At 34.3% G+C, this 22,324-nt stretch overlaps 1 protein-coding gene across 2 annotated transcripts in view; it reads left to right on the top strand.

Moving 5' to 3' along the window:
- Window positions 1-22,324, top strand: part of FAM117B (family with sequence similarity 117 member B) — a 101,692-nt gene that overhangs the window by 34,215 nt on the left and 45,153 nt on the right. For both annotated transcript variants that reach the window (XM_031958312.1, XM_031958311.1), the window contains exon 3: window positions 15,921-16,013. In XM_031958312.1, the coding sequence (XP_031814172.1) occupies window positions 15,921-16,013 (93 nt within the window). The remainder of the gene's footprint in view (window positions 1-15,920; window positions 16,014-22,324) is intronic.

Here is a 22,324-nt window from a genome sequence, read left to right as displayed (position 1 = left end):
TTTTCCCCCCACTTTCATAGTATTTTATTTTTTAAAATTTTGTGTGAAGATAGTTTTCAAATTTCATTTTTAAAAACTTTTCCCCTCTTTCTTATCCCCACTCCCAAGACAGCAAGCAGTGTGATATAGGTATAATTAATCTTTCTTAACTTTGTTATATGCAAATTTGATAAGTCTAATATCTTTGTCTTTATTCAGGTTATTAATGAAATGTTCAGCATCACAAGACCAAGGACAGATATTCTTTTGAAATTTGGATCCAATCGTTTAATTGGTCAGGATCACCAAACTCAGAGGAACTTTAGAGGCTATCTAGTTTATCTCCTTATTTGACAGATGAGGCATAATTTAGACCAGGTCCTCTGATTTCCATATTTGTGCCTTTTCAACTGTACTGTGAGACTTGAACAAATTCAGAAATCTAAGTAAATGGTATGCCCAGTATTAATTACCCTCATCTATTAGTCTAATGATCTTATCAGGAAAAAAAATCGGTCAGTTTGTTATTTAACCTCCTGTGGGCCCTCATTGCAGTAAGGGATAGAACATTGCACCAGTAGTCAGGAAGACTTAAGTTCAAGTTTGACCTAAGACACTTAATTATCTGCATGAGCTTGAGCAGTTCACTTCATCTCTGTTTGCCTCTTGTTTACGCATCTATGAAACAGGAATAACTGTTCTTACCTTCCTCTTCCCCAAGATTTTAGTGGAAATCTTAAAATGAATTTGATCCTTTCCTATGTAGCCATGCTTGTAAATGTCTCTCTCCCACCTTCTTCTTCCACCAAAGGAGGAATAAGGAAGGTAAGGTCGGTCATTGGGTTTGATAATTAAGAACTCTTTGGTAACTTGGAAAGTTTCATTTGAATGATGAGACTGGAAACTAGATTCCAGAGATTTTAGAAGACAGTAAGATCACAGGAAATTAAGTGTGGTAGGATTGATGGCTTTCCAACAAATTTTAGTCATGAAGGGAAAAAAAGATACAACTGGGGATGGTTTAGTCAAGTCTGATTTTTCTGAAAGATTGTGGAGACATTTTGGAAGGAACTTTTTCAAGATTGGGGAATTCCTATGTCTCTTTTCCCCTCTTCCCCTTCCTCCCAATTAAATTTAGTAAATAGTTTTAAGTCCTATCACAAGTTGAGCCTCATTTGAAACATTAGCCTGATGTGAAATTTTTTTTTTTTTTTTGCATGAGGATTTCCATTTCACATCATCAGATCATTTAGTAACTGGGGAGTGTCTTTTATTATAAATTGGAATCTTAGAAATGAGACCTTTACCAGAAAAACTTTCTGCAAAGACTTTTCCCTAGTCAATTGTGCTCTCAATTTTAGTTCTGTTGGATTTGGTGGAAGAACTCCCTCTATCAGCTATTCTACAACTTTGTTTTGGGTTCCTGGAGATGGATTAAATGACTTGACTAGGATCACATTGTGTGTCAGAGGCAGGACTTGGAACCCACATCTTCTTGACCCTGGGTTGGCTCTCTATCCATAGATAGATGGATGTTAACAGTACCAGTAATTTTCTCAGCTAAAGCTAAAAGATATTCAAGACCCTGAATTCATAGGGTTTTAGAATTATAAAGTAAGACATTCAGATAAGATTGCATTGTGTTGGGTCATGGGAGCCCAGTTCTTCCAAGTTTTACTATAGCAGTGATGCAAAAAAGGGCATCAGGTTGAATATAGTAACCAAGAAATGTGAAGAGAAACGTCATTAAATTCCTTCATTCAGCTCAGACCTATGTCAGAAGTTGTAGACATTAGAAGATCTGAGTGCTACCAAGAGAAGAAAAACAGCGTGATGGTGCACAACAGTCCTCAATAAGAAGCTTACACCATAGTCCTGATTAGGAATCCCTCTGGAGAACAGAGATCTTCCACTACAATGAGTGAAGCAGAGAGGGATAGATACAACATACTATAATTGACTAAGGAAGCCTTGGCAAGAGGCAGAAAACCAGCCAACATCCCTGACCAGCAACAGCTGACAGCCTGGTTCTAAGCCTACGATGTGGAACCTTGAAGGGATCTGGCTGCAGACATACCCAGAGAAGGAGGTTGTCAGCAGAAAAAATCCAGGAAGGAAAAATCAGGACAAAGAATTCCTGGCTACCAGATTCATTCATTCAAGATCCAAGATTACCTGGAAGAAATGAATCAAAATGAGGACTATGAAAGAAAGAATTAGAAGGAGAACTAATAGTTTTATTTTTCTATTTTAAAATTTTCATCATTTTACTTTTTATCAGTTACATGTAAAAGACAATTTTTAATATTCATTTAAATTTTTTGAGCTCTAAAATCTTTTCCCTCCCTGTGCCTGCTTCCCTAATTGAGAAGGCAAGTAATTTGATATAGCTTATACATGTGCTGTCATGCAAAACATATTTAAATGGAAAAAGTTTTAAACTTTTTAAGTTTTAGGGGTTAATTTATACTTAAGCTTTCAGTTTTAAAACTTTAAGTTTTAAGTAGGAGCTCTGTTATATTAATTAGAGAGAAAAGAAAGGAGGAAATACATTAGGAAAAAAAGGAGGGCAGAAATTTTTTTTCTCAATAATTTTTCAATTTCAATAATTTTTTTTCTCAATTTTTTTTCAAATACATGTAAAGATAATTTTTAACATTCATTTTTGTAAGACTTTGTGCTCCAAATTTTTTCTCCTTTTCTTAGCTTTCCCATCCCCAAGCAATCTGATATAGATTAAATATGTGCAATCCTTTTTAATATTTTATCATGTTGTACAGACAAAAAAATGGAAAAAATGATGAAAAGGTGAAACTGTTTCATCCTCATTCAGTCTCCTTAGTTCTCTTTCTGAATGCGGAGATCCATTACAGGTGATCATCACATAATCTTGTTACTGTGTACGGTGTTCTCTTGGTTCTGCTCACTTCATTCAGCATTAGTTCATATAAGTCTTTACAGATTTTTCTTGAAATCAGCCTGCTCATCATTTCTTCCATTACATTCATATACCATGACATATTTAGCCATTCCCCAACTGATGGGGCATCCACTCAATTTTCAGGTCCTTGCCACTTCTCTTTTATAAGATCTTTTTGAGATCAGTAATGACACTGCTGGATCAAAGGATATGCCCTTTTGGCATAGTTTGAAATTGCTTTCCAGAATTGAGTTCATCAATATTCAGATTGGGTCATCAGAATTTGAATTTTTCTTTTTGTTTTTATTTTTTTATAATAGCTTTTTATTTTCAAAATACATGCAAGGATAGTTTTCAACACTCACCCTTATAGAACCTTTATCTTCCAATTTTTTTCTCCCTCTCTCCCTATCTCTTCCCTCTTCTAGACCTAGCATGTAATACAATATAGGTTAAACATGTGCAGTTTTTCTAAATATATTTCTACATTTATCATGTTGCACAAGAAAAATCGAATCAAAAGAGAAAAAAAAAGCAAGCAAACAACAAAAAAGGTGAAAATACTTTGTGGTGATCCACATTCAGTCTTCTCTCTGGGTGCAAATAGCTCTCTCCATCCCAAGACTGTTAGAATATATCTCTGAATCACCTCATTTTTAAAAAGCCACATCCATTACATCATTGCATAATCTTGTGGTTGCTGTCAATGTTCTTTTGGGTCTACTCACTTCACTTAAAATCAGTTCATGTAAGTCTCTCCAAGCCTTTCTGAAATTGGCCTGCTGATCATTTCTTAATGATCAATAATAGTCAATTACATTTATATACCATAACTTATTTAGCCATTCCCCAACTGATTAACATCAGAACTTAATTCTTAGTAAGTGAGAGTTAAGAAGAATAACTAAATATGGATGTAGGAAATATACAATTGTCTCAGGCTTGGTTTGTGCCAATAGAATATAAATGACAAGGCAGCGGAAGTGAGCAGATTTAGAACTAAACCACTGTACTACAGGATTATTTTATAGAAGTAGATAAAATAATAATAAAATTAATCTGGGACGAACAAAAGATCAAAAATTGAAAAAGAAATTAGAAAAATGTGAAAGGTAGTGCTAATAATACTAGATCTCAAACTGCAAAGTAATACAGATTAGGTATTCAACATTCAAATCCAAAAGAACATAGTAGTGTGTTCCTTTTTCTTCTGTACAACATGATTCAACTAAATAAATCTTAGCTTTTGAGTAAGAACTAAACATTGATAGAAGCTGCTGAGAACAGAAATTATTCATACCAGTGTCTTACACCATATGCCACAATAAGCTTCAAAATAATCCATAACCTAGGAATTAATTAGAATAGGGGAAAGATTCATGATCCTTCCCTCCCCCCACCAAAAAAAAAAATGGGAGGATAAGGAAATATAATTTTGATTATATGTAATTAAGAAGCTTTTACAGAAACAAAACCAGTACAGTTAAAATTAAAAGGATCATGGTTTTAGTAATATTTTTGGATCCCTTTGTATTAATAGGACTTCAGTATAGCCTTTCTTGTTTCATGGTAACAGGGCCCAGAGCTAGCGTGATGGCATTCTCTTATTTTTCTTCTTGGTTGAAATAAACCTGTCAATTACAGTTTAGTTGTTGGATCTAGTCATTCAGCCAGTTTCCAATCTCCTATTCCCACCATCTATTTTTGTTTTTTGTTTCTTAGGTTACCTTTTTCCTGTTCTCTGTATTTTGTATAGATATTTGTGTATCTCTAGAATGCAAGTTTCTTGAAGAGAGGGACTATTTTGCTTTTGTCTTCCAGTGCCTAGTGCCTAGTATAGTTCTCGGCATGTAGTAATCCCTCAATAAGTGTTTTGTTATTTCAATTAGTTAATCAACAAATATTTATATTATAGACATACTCTGTGTCAAGATACATTGCCTTTCTTGAGGTTTTTCTGACCCTTATCTTCACCCTATGATCCTTGGGATTTTCTTTCCACTTGCTCACTGTTGTCTTTCATTAATATGTAAGCCCTTAGAGGGGCAGGCATCTTCTTATTTTTTGTGAGTGCAATGCTTGACACATTGTAAATGCTTAATAAATAAATGCCTGCTATCTGGAGATATAAATGCTGAGAATAGAAGTTATTACTTGCATGGGGCTTACCTTAATGGAGGAGGCAAATATACATAAAAACATACATTGCATAAAGATAAAATGAATAAATGTAAATACACAGTAGTTAAAATACTAGAGGGTTTGGGCAGGTGGTCATTGGCATTTTTGAGGATTTCAGGGAAGGATTAGAACGGGCTTTTACACAAAAAATGATAAGGGACTCTTAAAGGAAGAGAGGGACTTTCAGAAGTGGAGCCAAGGAGAAGTTCATTACTGTTCTATGGGCAGCTGGTGCAGAGGCTCAAAAAGCAGGAGGGAGATTATGTTTGATGACTGCAGAGGTAGTCGGATTCATTGAGGCTGGGAAGATAGGCCTTTAAAAGCTCAACAGAAGCAGTAGGTTTTATCTCTCAAACAGTTAAGGGGTCTTTGGCTTACTTGAGTGGGGGGGAGTCACATGGTTAGGGAAAACTATAGCAGCAGTGTGGGTGCAGCATGGGAATGGGAGAGATAGGAGGTGAGCAGGGGAATGGAATGGGCACCTCACAAAGGGGCTGGCTGGGGGAGGGGAGGGAGAACATTGGAAGGTACTTTCCAGATTTGTTGCACCAATTTTTTTCTTTTTCTTTTTTTTCTTTTTTTATTTAATAGCCTTTTATTTACAGAATATATGCATGGGTAACTTTACAGCATTAACAATTGCCAAACCTCTTGTTCCAATTTTTTACCTCTTACCCCCCCACCCCCTCCCCTAGATGGCAGGATGACCAGTAGATGTTAAATATATTAAAATATAAATTAGATACACAATAAGTATACATGACCAAAACATTATTTTGCTGTACAAAAAGAATCAGACTCTGAAATATTGTACAATTAGCTTGTGAAGGAAATCAAAAATGCAGGTTTGCATAAATATAGGGATTGGGAATTCAATGTAATGGTTTTTAGTCATCTCCCAGAGTTCTTTTTCTGGGCATAGCTGGTTCAGTTCATTACTGCTCCATTAGAAATGATTTGGTTGATCTCGTTGCTGAGGATGGCCTGGTCCATCAGAACTGGTCATCATATAGTATTGTTGTTGAAGTATATAATGATCTCCTGGTCCTGCTCATTTCACTCAGCATCAGTTCGTGTAAGTCTCTCCAGGCCTTTCTGAAATCATCCTGTTGGTCATTTCTTACAGAACAGTAATATTCCATAATATTCATACCACAATTTATTCAGCCATTCTCCAACTGATGGACATCCATTCAGTTTCCAGTTTTTAGCCACTACAAAAAGGGCTGCCACAAACATTCGTGCACATACAGGTCCCTTTCCCTTCTTTATAATCTCTTTGGGATATAATCCCAGTAGTAACACTGCTGGATCAAAGGGTATGCACAGTTTGATAACTTTTTGAGCATAGTTCCAAACTATTCTCCAAAATGGTTGGATTCGTTCACAACTCCACCAACAATGCATCACTGTCCCAGTTTTCCCGCATCCCCTCCAACAATCATCATTATTTTTTCCTGTCATCTTAGCCAATCTGACAGGTGTGTAGTGGTATCTTAGAGTTGTCTTAATTTGCATTTCTCTGATTAATAATGACTTGGAGCATCTTTTCATATGACTAGAAATAGTTTCAATTTCTTCATCTGAGAATTGTCTGTTCATATCCTTTGACCATTTTTCAATTGGAGAATGGCTTGATTTTTTATAAATTAGAGTTAATTCTCTATATATTTTGGAAATGAGGCCTTTATCAGAACTTTTGACTGTAAAAATATTTTCCCAGTTTATTGCTTCCCTTCTAATCTTGTCTGCATTAGTTTTGTTTGTACAAAAACTTTTCAGTTTGGTATAATGGAAATTTTCTATTTTGTGATCAGTAATGATCTCTAGTTCTTCTTTGGTCATAAAGACCTTCCCCTTCCACAGGTCTGAGAGGTAAACTATCCTGTGTTCCTCCAATTTATTAATAATTTCATTCTTTATGCCTAGGTCATGAACCCATTTTGACCTTATCTTGGTGTACGGTGTTAAGTATGGATCAATGCCTAGTTTCTGCCATATTAGTTTCCAATTTTCCCAGCAATTTTTATCAAACAGTAAGTTCTTATCCCAAAAGCTGGGATTTTTATGTTGCACCAATTTCTTAACTCTAGTGCCTATCTTCTTTTTATGGCTCTCTTAATGTGAGTAAATGAGAATAGTTTTTCCTGTCACTATTAATAGTTTTCTAGAATCCTTCTTTTGAGAATTTTGCTCATATCTTTGGTCCCCTTACCATTTGGGAATGACCCTTATGAGATATTTTTTAATTCCCATAGTAACTTTTTTAAAGAGGAGTAATTGAAAAATGAGGCCTGGTTTTTTTTCTTTTTCTTTTGTTTTGGTTTGCATGGCCTGTTCTTGAGGAATGCTTCTTGTTTAGTTTTAAGACAAAAATTGTCAGAAGGTTAGTTTTTGTTTTTAAGTTTAGACACTAGACATTGTTAAACAAAATCAGAAAGCCCTAGATTAAAATGATTTTGGTTACAAAATAAGATGGGTACATGGGAATTTTACAGAAAGTAGGAAGGAGAAGGTAATGATTAACACATCAAAAAAGAAATGGCAGAAAGGGAAGATCTATATCAGGTAAAACAGGAAACTACCTAACAGGAGCTATGGCTGATAAATTTGATTTTGTAGATTCCAGCTAAATATGTGACTTGTTCATCTTAAATGTACTAAGAAAATTAAGCCAGAAAAAATTTTAGGACCTTGTAAATAAAATAAACGATATTTTCTAGTTCTGTGAAGTTTGTGGTCTGGCCATGTGGAAGGGGAGGATAGACTAGATCTATGCATTTTCAGTGGGGAAAACTCTGCTGATCACATAGGAGGAAATGAGAGAAAGAAAGAAAATCATTTTAGCATAAGGAAGAACTGTTACAATTATTAGAAAAATTGGAAAATTTATTAGGCTTCATTGAATTAAGCTATTTATTGCAGCACTTTTTGGATTCACAAACAACTGAAAAACAAAGTGGGTACTTTTCAATTGAGGAATGCTTGAAAAAATTGTACCATATCAATAGAGTAAAATGTTGTTGTACTGTAAGAAGATAGAACTATACAAAATCCAGAGAAATTTGGAAAATGTATATGAACTAAATTCATAGTGAAATAAGCAAAAGGAGAACAACCTATAGGATAGTAATTGTAACAGAAGGAAAAAAAATACTTGAAAGGACTTTAGAGCTTATCAGTACTGTGACCAGTCATGACTTAAGACTCATGCTGAAGCCTGTCTCTTGCCTTTTGGCAGATGAGACACAGTTTCAAACAGAGCCCTGGTGTTGACCTGGACATACATCCTTGTTTTAAGAGAAGGTCTCTTTGGGATGTTCAGAAGATAGTGGAAAGTGAGTAAGACGCAAAATAAATGAGAAAAGTGGGAAAATATTGAAAAACACTGAAAAAAGTTCAGAAGATAAAAATAATTGCATTTCTCTACTGTTTTGTTAAATGTAGTAATAATGTGTCTTTTAAAAAATTAACAGAAGTTCATAATTTCATAAATATTAATTTCTATATTGATATGACTTAAGTTTTAAAAAAATTTTATTTTCAGTTTCAAATTTTCTTTCTTGCATTGAAAAGTCAGTAAAAATAAAACCCATTACACATATATGTAGACACGCAATAAAGATTTCTCCTTTAGCCATGTTCCTCCTCTAACCTCCCTCCTATCTATCCAAGAAAAAAAAAAAAGTAGGTGGAAATGTGCTTCAATCTGTATCCTTTCCATTATTTCTCTTTTTTTTGGAGGGGATAGCATGTTTCGTCTTGAATCCTTTAAGGAGAATTTAAAATTATCTAATTTTATTCGTCAAATTTAAATATTTACAATTGTTTGCACTTTGAATTTCTATGTACTTCTGATTTCTATGTATATCTTGTCCCTAACAGTTCATTAGTTATATCCTGTGTATTTCCTTTCTATAGAATTGCAAATAAATTTTGCAAACAATTAAGCACTTCAGTATTAATTCAGATAACTCTTGTCATGTGTAGAAAAGCACAGAGAAGATATTTCCCTGCTCATGTCTTTTATTTATTCTCTTCGTATTTATATGTTTATTTTACTTTTTAGCTTAGTTTTCATTGTATAATGTTTTTTTCTTTTCTGTTTTTTGGCTCTATTAATGTTAATCTTGTCAGTTGTTTTGGTTACCTTTTACTTATTGTCAAGACAATTAGCATTTCAGGATATAGGATCACAGAATTGTATTCAACTTTTTTGGTATTTCTTTCATTTTTCATTTTTTGGGGAGTAGTCATAATTTTTTTTTTTTGTTACATTGGCATGCTATAGTATATTCGCCCATTCACCAATTTATGGGATAATTAAGTTGTCTCTTATTTTTCTATTGTAAGTTATAGCTTTTACACAGAACTGACTCTCTATGATAACTATCTTTCATGAATTCCTTCCTATTCCACTTTCTCACTATAGTAAGGATAGGAATGACACTGGGTTCTTAAAGCCTCTGACTAATCTTCCTCACCTAGAAAGACTTTGCTTCCAGGACACTAATGGACTGGACTGCCTATGTGTCTTCCAGAACTGGCCTTGGTGATTTTCAAAACAATGCACAGTTGTCTTAAGATGCTGAATTATTTTGATTATTGGAGTTCTTGAAGACCATCTGCTTACTTTGTGGGTTTGTGACTTGTTTTGGTAGAGGGGAAATTATGCACACAAAGGAAATCGCTGATCCTTAAAGTATTGAAGGATAATAAGATTCTTAGGGCATATTCCCTATGATCTTATTGAAATCAGTTTTATGACTCAAGTACATTTGAATACAGATATACTCAGTTCAAATTTGTCTTGCTAGAATATACCCTCAAAAACAATACTGGCAATGTTCATTTTTGTAACTTATTGGTAAATTTGAAATGGTAGCCTATATTTTAAAATTTGCATTTTTATTAGTGATATTAAACATTTTTTCAAGTATTTCTATTATGTATATCATTTTCTTTTTTGATCTAAATCATTTTTTTCTTGTTTTGTGTTTTGGCCTACTTATCCAGTATTAGATGATGTGTTAGTTATGTCAATGTTTTAATGCATCTGTGAACATAGTGCAGTGGATGCAGATTGTTGTCTGTCAATCTGCTCATCATCCTTGATGAGAGACCCTGGTCTTCCTGTTAAATCATGTTGGGAGGGTATAAGTTGAATATCTATCAATACTCCATGAGTAATAGGTATTAAGTTTCTTATACTTTATTGGATTTGCTGTTTTAAGATGATTTTATTTGCACCACATTCACTTCCCAGTGTTTTTCCCCATTTCCCTGCTAGTCATTCCTCATACAGAATTTTTAGAAAAGAAAAAGCATAGTTTAGTAGAACTAAAAAAAATGCATAGAAAACATAATGGCAACCTATAATTGTTCCAAATGTGTCCATCTGGAAATAAAGAAGGTGGTGCTTTTTCATCTAGCTTCTTCATTTAATATGGTCATTGTAATTAAAAGCATTCAGTTTGAATTTTATTTTTTTGTTCTTCATTCCATTGTTACTATGTGTATTTATGTATGTATTTTGCTATGCATACTTTACTTTGTATCTGTTTATATTAAGTCTTTTCGTGCAACTATGTATTTATCATATTTGTTTCTTACAAGATATTTCATTCACTTACCATGACTTGTTAACCAGGTGTCATTTGCTATTATATAAGAGGTCAAAGGTTATAAATACAGTTCTCAATTTTAAAAAATTATTACCAACCTTTCAAAAGGAATGCTCCAAATAATTAATAACAAAAGGATATAGTTTACAACTCTTGAGTTTCTGCTTTTTACACAGTAAATTGTTAATGACAATAAAAGATTGAAACAGCAAATATAGGAGGCGTTACCTAAAGATTGGCATATTATTGCAGTGTTGGTGGAGTTGTGAATTGATTTGATTTAACCGTTTTGGAAAGTAATTTTGAATTCTAAAGTTAAAATTTGAGCATCAGAAATAACAATATTTTAAAAGGGGAGAGAATAATATTTGTGATTTTAAGAAAAAGTAAATATTTTTATGTTTTTAAATTCAAAACTTTTATCATTTGTTTTCTCTGAGATTTCTCTGAATTCTCTGAGACAGTATAAGTTTATGAAAAATTTATATTTCTAGATTTTTATTCCGTCTCACTGAACTGTTTGTTTTTTCTTACCTAATTGTGATGACCACATATTTTAAAGTCAGCCGGAGTTAGGAATTCAGGTTAAGGGAAAATCTTCAATCTTTATTCTCTCTCAATAGAGGTGAAGAAGGATGGGAGGTGAAGGGGGGATCATGCAATGTGTGCAGCTGCAACAGGAAGCTAGCCAGACCAGAAGTCAGCCGGCTATTCCTTTCCCCGCCTCTCCTCTTGCCCCTCTGCCTCCACCCACCAAAATTGTCATTTCCTATACAACACATCAGGACTTGCACAAAGAATGGGCGGGGGCCATTTTTTCTCCAATCATATATATTTATAGAGTATGGTCCAATTACTATTTAGCCTCACATGCTTGGGACCTCAGTGCATCAACTCGAGCTTCAGCCCATTACACCTAATAGCAAATAATTGAATGAAGATTGCATTGTAATAAATTTTTTTTTTCAAATTTTTATTTCCAAAGTTTAATGTCAGTCATTTTTGTCACCTCTGCTCTTTGTAAATAAAAATCACTAGCACTCACAATTTTTTAAAAGTGCTTAAATTGCATGTTTTCACACCATTCATTCCTATCTGAGGAAAAGATAGTTCCATTCTTTGATAAACCTGTGGCCTCAGTGGTCTGGGTAAGCTCTGCATTAATGTAGATCACTACTGACATAGCCTTCTCATTGTACATGGTTATTATCCTGATCCTTTTTTAAGATTTTTTTTTTATGTTTTATTAAATAACTTTTTATTGACAGAACCCATGCCAGGGTAATTTTTTACAACATTATCCCTTGCACTCACTTCTGTTCCGATTTTTCCCCTCCCTCCCTCCACCCTCTCCCCAAGATGGCAAGCAGTCCTATACATGTTAAATAGATTACAGTAGATCTTGGATACAATATATGTGTGCAGAACCAAACAGTTTTCTTGTTGCTCAGGGAGAATTGGATTTAGAAGGTATAAATAACCTGGGAAGAAGAACAAAAATGCAAGCAGTTTACATTCATTTCTTAGTGTTCTTTCTTTGGGTGTAGCTGCTTCTGTCCATCCTTGATCAATTGAAACTCAGTTAGATCTTGTCTTTGTTGAAGAAATCCACTTCCATCAGAATACATCCTCATACAGTATCGTTGTTGAGGTATATAATGATTTCCTGGTTTTGCTCATTTCGCTCAGCATCAGTTCATGTAAGTCTTGCCAATCCTCTCAGTATTTGTCCAGCTGGTCATTTCTTACAGAACAATAATATTCCATAACATTCATATACCACAATTTACTCAACCATTCTCCAATTGATGGACATCCATTCATTTTCCAGCTTCTGGCCACTACAAACAGGGCTGCCACAAACATTTTGGCACATACAGGTCCCTTTCCCTTTTTTAGTATCTCTTTGGGCTATAAGCCCAGTAGAGACACTGCTGGATCAAAGGGTATGCACAGTTTGATAACTTTTGGGGCATAGTTCCAAATTGCTCTCCAGAATGGCTGGATGTATTCACAATTCCACCAACAATGTATCAGTGCCCCTGTTTTCCCGCATCCCTTCCAACATTCCGTGTTATCGTTCCCTGTCATTCTAGCCAATCTGACAGGTATGTAGTGGTATCTCAGAGTTGTCTTAATTTGCATTTCTCTGATCAGTAGTGATTTGGAACGCTCTTTCATATGAGTAGTAATAGTTTTAATTTCATCATCTGAAAATTGTCTGTTCATATCCTTTGACCATTTATCAATTGGAGAATGGCTTGATTTCTTATAAATTAGAGTCAATTCTCTATATATTTTGGAAATGAGTCCTTTATCACAACCTTTGACTGTAAAAATGTTTTCCCAGTTTATTGCTTCCCTTCTAATCTTGCCTGCATTAGTTTTGTTTGTACAAAAACTTTTCAATTTGATATAATCAAAATTTTCTATTTTGTAGTCAATAGTGATCTCTAGTTCTTCTTTGGTCATGAATTCCTTCCTCTTCTACAGGTCTGAGAGGTAAACTATCCTATGCTCTTCCAATTTATTTATGATCTCATTCTTTATTCCTAGATCATGAACCCATTTTGACCTTATCTTGGTGTACGGTGTTAAGTGTGGGTCAATGCCTAGTTTCTGCCATACTAATTTCCAATCATTGTAATAAATTTTCAAGATGAGATGTCTATCTTAAAATTTTTGTCCTTTATATTCTTGTCTTTCTTAATTTTTCAAATTAATTTAATTATTTTTTAACCTAGCAGTATACATGTAAATATTCCCCCCAAGTAATTGTTTATGATTGTTTTATTATGTATTATCATATTTTATGATAAATGTCTCATTTTTATGATATCATAATTATCATTTTATCATAAATGTCTTATTTTGTAAGTTGTTTATTATTCTCTTGACCTTATACATTGGAGAAAAGATACTGCTTTTGAATATTTTTCTACTAGTCTCCACCTTCTCTTCCAATTTATGTAAATAGTTGGGATACTAATATAATTTAGTTTATTTCAAGGCTTGGGATAACTTTTGGTAATGGAACTTAAACTTCTGTGACTCAAGAAGATGGTTTTCAAGAGTTTCTATGACTGAAAAATACAGTTTCTCTTCAGCCAGTCTTGAAGAGAACCTTTCCAATCTTAGTAAGGCTAATATTTGAATAATAGACATCTTAGTGTGTCACAAATATTCCACTTGATCCCGTTTCAGTAAGGACCTCTCAGATTGTGTCTCTTTAGACTTGGAGAACCCAGAAATATTTTTTTTACTTGCGTAGGCATTGGAATAAGCTTAATTTTCCTGCTTTGTCTTTTTAAACATTGAATATTCTTTCAGTAACAATTTTTGTTAAAAGTAAAAACTTCAGAGTGATAATGGTTTTTAGTGAATATATTAAAATTCACGATTCATAATTTTAAATCTAATTCTAAGTCTTATGTAGACATTTTTTGAGTAAAATAACTATTTCCCCTATTCTTCCTGAAAAGGCTGTGGAGATTCTTAACTGGGTCTTGCTTTTTAAAGACAATACACAATTCCATTCTTTGATTTCAAAATTACCACTACTTAAATATTTCAGTGACCTTTTTTATGCCATCACTTCTCCTATCTTTCCCTTTTTCCCTTCCTCTGGGAGCCAGAGCAATCTCAGTCTGAAATCTACCTGCTTCAACAGATGGTGGTTTCCTAGATCTTCTCAGGTTTCTGACCCCCGTAGAGTTTTCTCTGCTTTTGGTACCTTTGAACAGAAAGTCTTGAAGGCTACAAGACTTTTTGATTCATTTCTGGAAGATAGTTTTGGGAGTCTAGTAATCCATTTGCTTTCCCTATGCTGATTTTGTTGTTGAGTTGCTATGTTCTGTCACCTAGGAAAATCTTACTGACATTATGTGCAGTTCTAGACTAGACGTCACTTAATGTATTTCTCATTGAATTTCTTGATCATTGTTCAATGCAGTAAATATTTCAGGTTTTTCCTGAGAGCTATGTGAGAACTGGGCCATCTGTCTTTGCTTAGGCAGTCATCTTGGTCGGAAGACTCTCACAACTTTATATTTCTCTACATTGGAGTTCTTTTGGATTTTTTTCCATTTGCAAGGATGTTTCTTTGAATTTCTTCAATACAAAATCAAGGTCACCCCTCATGATCTTATATATTTAGTGGTATTCAATACCATCTTGAATCTCACTTAAGCTAAAGTTTAATCATAATCTGTTATTCACATATGTAACTTGGCTTGATCTTAGTTTTTATTTCCATTTCCTTACATATCCTTACATACATACTGGGTATCCTTTTTGTTACTTTCACTGATTGATTTAATTTTTTCCTATGTCTTGTATTTTTACAAATAATCTTTATTTCCCTGCCTCCCATAGGAATATCTATTTAGCAGCTACATTTGCCCCTTCCTTCTAGTTTCCATTCCCCTTATTGCTGTTTATTAAAACTACAAGTCTTTGGCATCAAGCATTGGGCACCTTCATATCAGTCATTTTCTGTTCCTTTTGCCAGGTAGCACAAAATAACATTGATGGCTCCCCTCCTCTGAGCCATGGTTCTGGAATAGTGAGGACACCAGCAGTGCCTGATCTTATCCTGTCAGTCTTTATTTTCCTCTAATCCCAGGGTGAGCACAGAGTGGTTGCAGCCTGTGCTATATCCCTTGCCCCTTCTCCAGGTCCTGATGATGAGTCCTCAGTCTACTTGACAATTTAGTTTGGTGAACAGGAAGATGTGATGTAGTAGAGATAGGTTCTCTCACATATATATATATACCTCATTAATACAGAACTGTAGACTTGCTTCTCTTTCATCTCAGGCCAGGGTGTAATACATACCGGCAGCATTTTTACCTCTGACTTCTGGAGGTATCATTTGTTGGATTCCTTTCTTCTAAGACTTTTTGTGAACTCTTTTTTCTCTTCTTATGAACCCCATTTTTTCTCTTCTTATCTTCTTATGAACCCCATTTTTTCTCTTCTTATCTTCCCTCTGTTCTTTATTTCTCTTTTCATTCTTTCCTCAGATTTCCTTTAGCAATTCTCCCCCTACCCCCACCTTTTGTGACATATTAATAGTTTGTTGTTTGGGTATTCAGTTTATTTTACCAGATTTCTCCTAATAAGTTTATTAAATGTTTTCACATTATGCATGTACTTGGGTTTTGTTTTTTGATGTGATGAATCAACTTTGATCAAATTTTTTTTTTCCATTGCAGACAGAGAGTGCATGGGCTGAAGAGTATGCAGAGAAGAAGAAAGGATCCCACAAGCGTTCAGCATCTTGGGGCAGCACAGATCAGCTTAAAGAGGTCAGGAATTTCTATATAGAGCAGTTTGATTTAAAGTAATTTGCTTGAGCCAGTCTTATCCACAAAATTGTGATACATGTTCTCTTCTTTAAAATCTAATGGTTCTCTCTGGGAGCAGGTTTCTTGGAGAGGTTTTCTGGAGGCAGCCTTAGTTTCAGTTCAGAGTAATAATCACTCCAAATATAGCCAGCTGATAAAATCCAAACGTGTGTTTCTCCAAGAGCTCTGCAGCTTTGTCCTTTGCTTCTGCCTCTGCTTTCTTCAGCCTCCAGCCAGCACAAAGGTGGAAGATGGAATGAATCTGTCTTGCCTCTGAGAGAGGGCTTCTGACTCTCCCAGAGTGCTCTATGTCTGGCCCTGAGAGATTCTTGCTTATATGCGCTCTAAAGGTGTGAACACAAGCATTGTTTCTATCAATCCCACTTAGTACCTTGTTTCAAGTTCTGGCCCATAACATCTCCTCATAGTATCAGATCAATCATACTGAACAGTGCTAAATTAGATAATTATTGTCTCTATCAATTCTAATGACTTAGCAGTTTGTAAGGATTCCAACACATGAGGATTTTCATGAATTTGAATGACTGAACAAAAGTCAGTTGAAGTGATTTATTGAGTGGGAAAATGAGGTCATTACTCTGATGTTTTTCAGGGATAGTTTTTATTCAGATTTTGTTTTTGTTGATTCTAGTTTGTGCCTATTATATCAATATAAATATCAGTATTCTTATTTTTAAAAACAACTCAAACATTTATATTTGTATTCACATCTCTGTGTTAATAATAATTTCTAGAGTGAACTTCAGGGAATGCTGGCATATTTCAGACCCTGGTGACCAAGTTAGTTTAGAAAAGACTATTATACAACTAAAATGTAAAATGGTAAAGAAAATGCTAATATCTTATTATGGAAACTGCTGTTAGACTTTGGCTACACTTCATAGAGCCTTTCTCTTTTAAGTCTCAGCTCAAACACTATCTTCTGAATGAAGTCATTCCTGATCTCCCCAGAATTCTAGCACAGAATTGTCACTATTTTTGGGGGTTGAATTTCATTTGTCCATATGGTTGCTAACAAGTTAAATCAGTTGTTGTAGATTGTTAGTATTTATGATAAGTCATTAGGAAGATCAGTATTATAAGACATCCATCACTTATTTCAATCAAATGATTGTCTTCACAATCACAAAATAGAAGAAAATAGTAATTGCCTGTTAGTATGTTATTGTTGAATAGAGAAAATAGAGAGTTTTAGAAACCATCACAGAATTAATGTAACTTAGATTTTAAAAACTCATGAGAGAAATATCCTTAAGACAGGGCATCATGTACCAAAGAAATAATCTTAATTGCTGTCCTTTACAGATATGAAAGTGTAAAAAAAGTGACTGGATAATTTCACAAATTTATTATTGAACTTCAAGCTTCATAATGCTTTTAATACAATTGATCAAGTCATTGAATGTTTCTAAGCCTCAGTTTTCTCATTAGTAAAATGAAGGGTTTGCATTTGATAACTTGTACAGTCTCTTCCAGTTATAAATCTATGATCCTGTGACATAATTGGAGGTTCTGAATTAGTTCAATTTTTGACTTAAATTAGTTTAATTTCACCTTCCATTCGCTAAATGGAAGCAGAAGATAAAAGTATGTAAACAAAATGAAAGAATAATTGATGAATTCTCATCAATAGGCAACTCAATTAAAGGAATTGGAAGAGATAGTTTGTGTTTCTAACAACAATTAGAAATAGATTTCATGGGACATTTAGTAATCTTTTGCATTGCTTATAATAAGTATTTGCAAAAGAGACTATCGTGAAAATGTCAGCTTATGAACCAAGATTTGTGATGGAGAAAAGGGTTTAGAGAAATTATATGAAGAGATAAATAAGATCTGCCAAGTTAGCTTAATTTTTGATAGTGATGCCTGTTCAAAATTAGACCTGTGGAGCATGTCAAAATATTTGCTGGAAAATGTGATTCATGAACAATAATGAATGAAATCAAAGTTTTGTACTACATCGAAGCCTTGTGCCTATAAATCCATTCTTGAGTTAGCCATCTATTTAGTATTAGATTATCACCTTAGAGTGAAAATCAATATTAATAAAAACTAGAAATAAGAGAAATGAGAAGATAGGGTGTGCAGTGAAAAACTTCAATCTGACACATTTCAGCAAATTATTAAAGGTGGGGAAAGTATGAATGGAAGTAAAGATGTCTCCAATGATAATTTCTTTAAATTTTAAAATATATAAAAATCAGTTACCAAAAGAAAGAGATGAAAAAAACCTTAAAGACACTTTAAAATCAGCTTACATTTGATCTTATATCCAAATAGAGAATGCAAACCAGTGGCAACACAAGTTTAGAATATAACCTCATTCTTTTAGCAAAAATTGATGGGAAGATCATAAGGAGGAATATCATCTCAAAAAGGGGTAGTATAACCAATTGAAAGAAAACTTTTAACTTTACCCTGAGGAATATTAAAGAATGACATTAGGAATATTACATATAAAAAATACAGAAAGGATTTGTAAAGATTTTTATAGCAAACTTTTTATCATTGAGGATAATGGAACTTCATTCCATTTGAACAATAATATCACCGTCCTACACTCATATCAAGCTCTGTTTCTTGAGGAATTGCAACTGGAACTTATCAAAATGAAGGAACAAGTGACTGAATGATATAATGCAGGAAATCTCTACTGGAAATGACATGATTTTGAGGACATTGAAAAATTCATAAGGCGTAATAAGTAAGGGTGTTATTGCGGTAGTCTAAAAATCTCTATCACCATAAAAGAACATGATTATTTATTAATATTCATTAACCTACATATGTAGTTCCTATCAATACAACATTTCTATATGACAAATCTACACGATGATTATTAGGATTTTATAACAAGAAATTATTGAGAGGATTGATAAGATAATCCCAAATCATTACTCTGATGTAGACAGGCTTTTGCAAACAATAGCATCCAGAGCGTATATCTTTACAATAGTAAATTAGTAAAAAGTGGGGAGGAAAAGAAAAATATTAAATCTTTATTCTTGTAAATATGTGGTTGATTTACTCTTGATTGAATACTCTTCATTAAGAGCTGACTAGATTGCTTTTGGAAATTTGCAAAATTATTTCAATTACTTCAACATTACCCTGGAACAAATTGATTATCCTTTTGAAAATATTGTATGATGTATTGCATTACCTGCCATCTAGGGGAAGAGAGTGGAGGTAAGGAGGAGAAATTTTGGAACACAAGGTTTTGTAAGCATCAGTGTTGAAAAATTACCCATGCCTATGTTGTGTAAATAAAAAGCTTTAATTAAAAAAAGGAAGAAAGAAAATATTGTGTGGTTTCAAGTCACGGGTCTTTTGTCACCAGAGAGCAGTATGGAGGCTTGGTTAGTTCCATTCCTGAAATGCTCTCCTTTATCCACTTCACCAGCTGACTTCCCGTCTTCCTTTATAGTCCCTATTAAAATCCCATCTTTCCAGGATGCCTTCCTTAACTCTTCTTAATTTCAGTATTTTCCTATTTATCCTGTCTGTAGCTTGCTAAGTGTTTCACAGACCTTGTAAGTTTGAGGGCAGGGACTATCTTTTTTTATCCCTAGTGCTCAGCATAGTGTTTGGCACATAATAGGGGCTTTATAAGTGTTGATTTAAAGTGAAGTGACAAAATACTGTTGGGGTTCAAGATAATAATACCTGGACATGTTCTAAGCAGGAGAAAGCCATCCATATCTATTTAACCCATAAGAATTCAGAGAAAACAGATTTTCCCAAGAGGCCCTTAGGGCAAAAAAAGATTCTCATTCTATTTCTGAGTGGCAAAAATGGGAGGTGTATGATTATATACCAGATATTGAGTCAGAATTTCTCTGATTAGACTTCTAGCAAGTGCCTTTTCTGTCTTCTGACTCTGCCAGCCCTCTCTGGCACAAGCCCTTCTTCTCTTATATCTAGATTATTGTAATAAGAGTTACTGGGTCTGCCTGCCTCAAGTTCAGCTTCCATTCAACCATTAATGTGGTTTTCCTAAAATACAAGTCTGAACTTGTTCTGACATTCAAAGCTCTTCCAAATTTAGCTCCCTCCTGCCTTTCCAGTCTTCCTACACCTTCCTCCCATTTTGGATACTTTGATACATTTCCACTAGCCTCCTGGTTGTCCCCTAAACAAGACTCTCCATTCAAACTTTGAGGTGTTTTCTCTGGCTGTCCCACAGGCTTGGAATGTTCTCTATCCTCATCTGTGCCTCCTGGCTTCAAATTCCCCAGCTGAAAGCCTTTCCCTATCTTTCTTATTTCTAGTACCTTTATATTTTATATTTTATTTTTCCCTTCTTTTTGTATCTCTAGGACTTAGCACAGCACTTCATACCTCACTGAGGAAAAAAAAAATGCTCTTCACTCTGAATTCTCTTCTATTCCACATCTCAAAATGCCTCAACGTTATGCCCTAGTTGTTCTTTTCTTCAGTCTTGGGGGGTGGGGTGGGGTGGGGAGGATAGGGAGAGACCAACCCAGCTGGTATTCTTGATCCTAAGACTTTAATAGCTCCTTTAGCAAGTTGTCCCCACAGTCTTTCCTCCTTCCTTTCTCATCTTTAATTTCTGTTTCTCACTTTACTTATTCCATGCTGCCTACCAACATACCTCAGTTTGTCCTCTCTATTCTCTAATCTCATTCACTTTTCAGTTTGGCTTATGGCTTTGTCACTGAACTGAAGTTGGCTCTCTCTAAAATTACTAGCGACCTTTTAACTATGAATATGTGAGTCTTTCTTAGTCCTTGGACTAACTATTCTCTAGTATTGGATCTTATTAATTACTATCTCCTCTTTGATTCTGCCTCCTCTGGGTATTTGGAAACACTATACTGCCTCTCTACCTGTCTATTCAACCACTCTGTTTTCTTTTCTGGATCTGTATTCATAGTCTGCCCCTTCCATGGGGTCCACTTCTGTTCTTAATTTCCACTCTTACTTTATGATGTTATTAGTTCTATGAGCTCATTTAACATCCCTATGCAGTTAATCTCCAATTCTCCCCCCTCCCACCCCAAGCTTCATAGTTCTGGTCATTAAATGCCTACTAAAATGTTGTGAATTAAGATGCTTTGTAGGTGTTTAAAACTCAATATGTACAAAACAATTCATTATCTTTGCCCTTGCTTCTAGACTTCCTTATTTCCTTCTAGGGCACTACCATCCTTTCAGTTCAAAATCTTGGACTTATTTTTGATTCCTAATACTTTCTTGTCCCTGCTTGCTAAGTCATCAATTTTCTGACCACATCTCTTTCTCTTTTCACTCACATGAATACCGAGTTTTGGACTTGATCACCTTGGCCTGGACTGCTACAGCAGTAATTTCCTAATTGTTGTCCAAGTCTCAAACTCCTTTCTCCTTTGTTCTCCACAGAACTACAAAATGATATTCTTAAAAGCACATCTCATTGTAGCACTCTGGTTCAGGAAATTGATAATGGTTTTTATTACCAATAGTGCCATTTTTTATCTCTAGGAACAAACACAAATTCCTTCAGTTGGCATTTAAAGCACTTTACAACCTGTCTTCTGCCTACCTTTCCTGGGTTTCTTGTGCTTTACTCCTCTTCACACTGGGTTCATAGATGCCAGCCACACTTAGTATCCCATTCCATCTTTCTTGCTCATGCACAGTCTCTCACTCCTGCCTGGAACACATTCCCTCTTTGCCAATTTTTCATCTATTTTTCCTTTTACTTGAATTATTCCTTCTTTTTCTTGGTGCAATTATTTTTTTTTTTAACAGTAGAATATTTTTCCTCCTTGTAAAAAACACTCATTCTTAATACTCATCAAAAAAAATTTTTAGTTCCAAATTCTCTCCCTCTCTCCTCTCCTCTCCATGAGATAGTAAGCAATTTAAGTATAGGTTATACATGTGTAAACATGTAAAACACAGACTCCTTCACCCACAAAAAACCACCATTAAAAAAAAAATAGTATGTTTTCATCAGACTCATTTGATGAGATCATTTGGACTTCTTACATTTCTTAATACAATTTTATACAATATATATTTTAATATTTTTACTTAAAGTTTTGAATTTCAAATTCTATTCCTTTCTCCTTTTCCCCTTCCCTGAGACAATTGGCAATCAGATATAGATTATATATGTGAAGTTGTACAAAACATAGCTATTTTAGTCAGTTTGTAAAAGAAGACTCAAATAAAATGAAAAAATGAGAAGGAAGATAGTAAAAGATAGCATGCTTCAGTTTGTATTCAACCAGTATCAGTTC

The sequence above is a fragment of the Sarcophilus harrisii genome, chromosome 3 (assembly GCF_902635505.1).
Source record: "Sarcophilus harrisii chromosome 3, mSarHar1.11, whole genome shotgun sequence".
Taxonomy (NCBI): Eukaryota; Metazoa; Chordata; class Mammalia; order Dasyuromorphia; family Dasyuridae; genus Sarcophilus; species Sarcophilus harrisii.
The sequence above is the reverse complement of the archived record's forward strand: the minus strand, read 5'-3'. Positions and strand labels throughout refer to the sequence as shown.